The sequence below is a fragment of the Gymnogyps californianus genome, chromosome 1 (genome assembly GCF_018139145.2).
Source record: "Gymnogyps californianus isolate 813 chromosome 1, ASM1813914v2, whole genome shotgun sequence".
NCBI classification, from domain to species: Eukaryota; Metazoa; Chordata; class Aves; order Accipitriformes; family Cathartidae; genus Gymnogyps; species Gymnogyps californianus.
Window position 1 is genome coordinate 103,562,545 of NC_059471.1, and position 6,000 is coordinate 103,568,544.

At 43.6% G+C, this 6,000-nt stretch overlaps 1 protein-coding gene across 3 annotated transcripts in view; it reads left to right on the top strand.

The window, feature by feature from the left end:
* TIAM1 (TIAM Rac1 associated GEF 1) overlaps positions 1–5,741 on the top strand; it is an 84,136-nt gene extending 78,395 nt beyond the window's left edge. For all 3 annotated transcript variants that reach the window (XM_050896017.1, XM_050896008.1, XM_050896000.1), the window contains 4 exons: positions 32–134; positions 881–968; positions 1,833–2,005; positions 3,970–5,741. In XM_050896017.1, coding sequence (XP_050751974.1) covers positions 32–134; positions 881–968; positions 1,833–2,005; positions 3,970–4,454 — 849 coding nt within the window. In that variant the 3' untranslated portion in view covers positions 4,455–5,741. The remainder of the gene's footprint in view (positions 1–31; positions 135–880; positions 969–1,832; positions 2,006–3,969) is intronic.
* Positions 5,742–6,000: the final 259 nt, after the last annotated feature.

The following is a 6,000-nucleotide window of genomic DNA, read 5'->3' on the forward strand; positions in this document are numbered from 1 at the left end:
ATTTCCTAACAGTATCTTGAAATTCTTCCAGGGAGGATCACATAGAGCTTCAATTTATGAAGACTGGGATCCATTCCGCTTTCGCCACATGATACCTTTAGAAGCATTGCAGGTTCGGGCGTTGGCAAGTGCAGGTAATGTTCCCACTGCATGAATTTGGCAGGGTTCTTAATGTTTGGTCTGGGGGCATTCACTGACCAATGTTTGTCCTTAGTACATGCGTATGCTGCTTCTGGGGCCTGAACAAGGAACCCACAACCTCAACATCCATAATAGCCCTGGAGAGAAACGAAGGGGCAGGAGCTCCAGTTGTGTCTCTCCAGCTTGTCAGTACTTTTCTGAAGCCAGTCAGGGTTCTGGAAAAACAGGACAAAGTTGTTGTTGACTCTGGTTTGCTCTGTTCCTCTTCTGGAGACTAGAAGGAAATCTTGCAGCTGTGAGACAACACAGCTAGTGAATTTTTGTTCTTGTCATTGATGGCTTCATGTGAAGCTTATTATATTAAAAATTTCAAAATTTTAAACAATTTGCTCCCTTTCTAATGCATAAGTGAAAGTGGAAAGAACATAGGAGGTAGCTGTAAAATGTGACAGTACTCTCTGGAATACCTGAAAAGCTGGGGGGGAAGGCTTCGTATTTTTATGGGACTGAGTGAGTGCATATAAAATACTACTAGATTTTTGGCGAGTTTAAGTGTCTGTTGTTTCATTAGTCACTTGCCCACTGCTGCCTTTCAACCATGAGTTAATATTATTTACAGTGTATTATCTGTTGTCCTGGATGGTCTTAAACTATTTTTTCAGGATTATGGAACAAATACTCTAATTGGGGTTAAATACGAAAAACTATTGTATGAAGTGCTGCTTGCTTTTCACTTTAGATGCAGAGACCAATTCTGTATGTGAGATTGTACATGTTAAGTCTGAGTCTGAAGGCAGGCCAGAAAGAACGTTTCACCTTTGCTGTAGGTAAGTGCGTTTCCATATTTTCAATGGCAGCTACATCTCTGGATCCCAGCTTGCCTATGCCTTTCCTTTAAGGCAATCTGGGAACAGCCAGTAGGGGAAGTGGGGAGGAGGTGTTAAAACCTTACTTCTGGCAGGCATAATTTTGTAAAATGTATTAAAGGCATATATTTGATCAGCTTTGCACCTTTATGGGAATATCCTTATTATAATTTTCCTTTCACAAATTTACATCCAACTAAACTCCAGCATTGCATCTTTATGTCAGGTAGCTGCTCATGTATCTTATTCAGCTGGTACCTTTCATGCCACCAAGTTCCAACATCTGCTCTTAGGTCATTGCCCTTTCCTTAAGTAAACCTTGTCCATCTTTGTGGTGGTTGCCCCGATGTGTTTTAGAGTTCAAATAAGAACTTGGTACACAAATTCACCAGGGTCTAATGGAGCTGATACCAAGCCAATTCCTACTACTAGGTAGCAGAGAGTTGCAGGACTTCTGCTTGGTGTGTGTTTACAGGAGGCAAACTGAGATTTAATTAGCCACCATAGGTCAACTTGATGTTTATCGGACAGAGAGAAGTGCGTGGTTGGTATTGGAGGAAAAGGAAGCCTCAAGAGGGGTGAATGGCTAAATGTTTTGTTAATGAACAGTGTATTTGTTTCCTTGGATGTCCATTGCGATGATTGCAGATTTACCTTTGCTTTGAAAATACCGTATTAAATTGAGTCTTCTCTGGGGGAATTGCGTGCCAGTCGGTTTGCACTGTCTTAAATTACAGAACTGGTCATTATTTATCTCATTTACAGCAAGCTTTTAGCAGTTCCCAAGAGATAACGCTGCCTTTTGTATTCTCGCCTATTTTTCAGTTCACCAGAACACAGGAAGGACTTTCTGAAGGCAGTACACTCAATTCTGCGGGATAAACACAGAAGACAGCTTCTTAAAACCGAAAGTTTGCCCTCATCCCAGCAATATGTTCCTTTTGGTGGAAAAAGATTGTGTGCTCTAAAAGGTGCAAGGCCAGCCATGAACAGGGCAGGTACTGTAGGGCTACAGACTTTCAAGATCCCAGTAACCCCAGCACCGTTGTAGGCCATGTGGTCGTGTCTTGTATATTAGGATTAGCATTCTCTCCTGTGTATGTAAAAACTGCTGGTTTTCCATGCTTCACCTCCTTGAGAGCCTTAAATTGCCTCTATTTACCTTGCTTTGCACTCGAGGCTCAGCTTCAGAGTGGTCCTTCTGGCATGGAAGGAAGAAATGGGATTCCTGTCAATACCGATTGGCTGTGCACTTTAATCTGGAAATGGGTTTCAGCTGAACAAAGCAGAAGCCCGCTGCATATTTCTTAAAAGCATCTACAGAATTTTGAGCTAACCCTAGCACTTTTAAACTAAAATGCACAAGAAAAATCAGCTCCCCTGAGTGAGCGGCTTGGTTTGAAGAGATAGCTTTGTGTGTCCTCCGTTTTAGCCTTTTCAGCTCTATTGCTAAAGGGCATGTGCTTCTACTTCTCACATTTTGAGAAGCGTGCACTTGATACTATTACTTTTGTAATGGCCTGTCCTAAACGATGGATTTTCCTTTTCAGTTGACTTCAGGCAAAAGCAATGAGAAAATCCCAGGGAAAAGCAGGTTTTCATTTTCAGAACACTAGATGATAGAGGGAAGAAACATTTGCTTCCAACTGAAAAGTACACGGCACCGCTGCGTGTTTTGTTCTGGTCTGTTATTTATTTTTTTTCTGCTCATTAGATCCAGCAATGTAGACAACCAGGCTTTCTGTTCCTCTTCTGTAATGGGCAGGCCAGACCAATAACATTCGCAGCATGGCTTCTCACTCAGGGTGTTGCTAGCCATCTGCCTCAGAGACACTTAAAATCCTAAGGAAGAAGAGTCAAAGGAGGGCCAAAATGCAACTGTTTTACCACAGTGCTTCTTCAGTCAGCCTGTGGGGCTCATCTGCTGTAGATGCCAAACCTTCTTTCAGTTTGGCTCGTTGGTGCATTCGCATGATGAATTCTGCAGAGATTAAAATCTCCTCTTAGAGTCCAGACCTCTCACTACAGTTAAAAATTGCAACTGCTGAGCTGTTGTACTTTAATGCATGTTTTGAGGCTCAGGGATATTAAAATGTAACCGCATCCCCAAGCTAGAGTTTAATAAATACGTACTGAAAGTGCTAAGGTGCTGTTTAGTGGAGAGGGACAAACTATAACCTCGGAGTTCACCTGCTTGCCATGGAGCTACGTGTGTGTGTGCACGTAAAGCGCTGGAATGCCTGCAGGTCCTTCAGCTGCAGGATTCGTCCCCTGCTTTGCCTCACAAGCCTCTTATGAAGATGTTCCAACACAGAAGATGTGAATTTGCTAATTGGGCCAGTTGCAAATGCTAGTAGACCAGCCGATACTGAGTAAGGAACTTCTGAAAGTTTTTCTGGTTTTGGGGTTTTCTTTTTTTTTTTCCCCCCAGTAGGGAGGGAGCAGGGAAGGAAGTAGCAGAGCCTGGACAGGGAACTTACTTCCCCATAGATAACGCAACAATTGCGGCATCTTCAGCACTGAGATAGCTACTTGGAAACCTATAGCGTTGCTCTTACCTGAGACAAAGCAATTTCCCATACCGACGTGTAAGGCTAGTTGGTTTTCGCAGTGTGCTCACAGCAGGGCACTGCGTTGTGAGAAGCTGAGCTGAACAGATGCACTTTGCGCTGGCTGCCTGCCTGCCTATCGCTTAGGAGGAACAGTAATTGTGGGCCATTATCCCAACTGTGGATCTGAGTAGCAGAAAGTCCTTTTTCAGCTGGAGAGAGACCTGTGCTGAGGAGCTGAGTGAAGTGTGACTTGCCCGCAGGGAGGATGCCGAATGACTAGGTCATTCGTGGGAGCCTGCCTGCTTTGTGCCTAGCGGTGTTAAATAGAGGGCCCCTGGAAGACTAACTTTTTAAAGAGAGTTGTACCATGTGTAAAAAGCCTGTGGGGTTTTATCTTTGTGTGTGCGCAGTGTCAGCCCCAAGCAAGTCTCTTGGGAGGAGGAGGCGGCGGCTGGCCCGAAACAGGTTTACCATTGACTCAGATGCCGTCTACACGAGCAGCCCTGAAAAAGAGCCCCAGCAGCCCACGCACAGTGGGGACACTGACCGCTGGGTAGAGGAACAGTTTGACCTTGCTCAGTATGAGGAGCAGGAGGACATCAAGGAAACGGACATCCTCAGCGATGACGATGAGTACTGCGAGGCCATGAGAGGTGCTGTGGCCGACCGAGACCTTCGGGAGCGGCTGGAGGCAGCCTCCATCACGAGCAGCCAGCCGTACCGGGGAGACCGCCCGCACCCGGCCATGGACACGCACGCCTCCAGGATGACCCAGCTGAAGAAGCAGGCGGCCTTGTCCGGCATCAACGGCGACGTGGAGGGCCACGGTGAGGAGGTCATCTGGGTTAGGCGTGAAGACTTTGTCCCCAGCAGGAAACTGAACACGGAGCTCTAAACCGGTCCCCTTCCCTGCCTGGATGCGTAGGTCTCCCCATCCCGCCCTCCATCCCTCCCTCCCGCCCCCGCACACCGCGGAGAGCTGATCCCAATAGATTGCACACTTGCACACACCATTTCGGCAGCTGAATTGGTCCAAAGCCATGCGGCCACACTTTAGGCAACTGTAAAACACTCAAAACCTGGAACGGAATAAGCTTAAGGTCCTGTCTTACGTTACCAAGGGCTTTCACACTATTTTATTTATTCTAAAATAATCAGGGGCTGAAATTAAGTATGGGGAGAATATCATCACTGGAAAACAAATTACTCTGGATGTCTTAACCTATGTGCAGCGAACTAGCTTAAACAATAGCACAATGAACAGAGGGTTTTGTAGCCGTAAAACATCAGTCGTAGGCTCATCTCCTTAATGAGGAAACTGCCTTTTTAACATGTACAGTTGCAGTATTCTTATTACTTTTGCCTCTTTTAAATGTAAGAGAATATACATGTATTTTAGGAATGTGTGAGGAAAGGTTTGGGATTTATGTTGTGTTAAGTCCTCTTGCTCTGTGGCTGGTCTAATTTAATGTCAATGTTGGAAGCTCTAGTTTTACATAATATTATAAAGATGCCAAACTCTCTTAAGAGACCCAAATTTAACACTTGAAGAAATATTTTTTTGTATTTTACCTGAGATGCAGGGGCACAAAGGGATGAGAGTTTTACAGCGTTAGCGTAGCTCCACGTCTAGGATATGAGGCTAGCTTTTTGCAGAGGGTTAGGAATGGTGGTTTTATATTAAAATATGAACTGGAAACTCTTATTTAGGTATAACTTTCTTCAGGAAAAGGATTATTATATACGTTTGAGACTGGAGTTTAGTTAGATAATAAAAAGAATAAAATAAAATTACATGACTGAACTGTAGCGGACCAAACCGATCCATGGTGTAACCTCGCTGGAGCCAGTGTAGCAACATCACAGATCCGTTTGGTCCACTCTCTCTGGCAGAGTTTGGGCTTAGGGGACAGGGAATTCATGGCCAAAAAACTGACCTCATCCACTCTCCTACGGTGGGTGAAACTAGTGTGTATTAATTCCTTTATAAAAGCTTTTCCACTGCAATAGAGTATGAACAAGTTCTACACAAGCAAACCTCTTTAACATTTTAAATCTTTTATTTAAACATCTAAAACAGGGTAAAATGTGACTAAAATCTTGTGGTTTTTAAGTAGACTTCCAAATACGAAACACAAAATAGCACTTTTTTTTAAGATTTATATAGCTTTTCCCATTTCAGTTTCACCTATAGGAAAAAAGGAAGATTATATGAAATTTTCTTTTTTTTTTTTTGTTGGTACCTATTGATGTTTGACACATTAGTAGGTACTTTGAAAACCTGAAATTTTATAATAGCTTTAGGATTATATTTTATAAAATCCACTCTGACTATATTTTAAAACATAACAAAAATTATTCCCCCCAAAAATCCATCACTGTCTTTGTGTCCCAGCTAGCATTCTCCCCTTGCCCCCCCCTTTCTGGTTTCTGGTGCACTA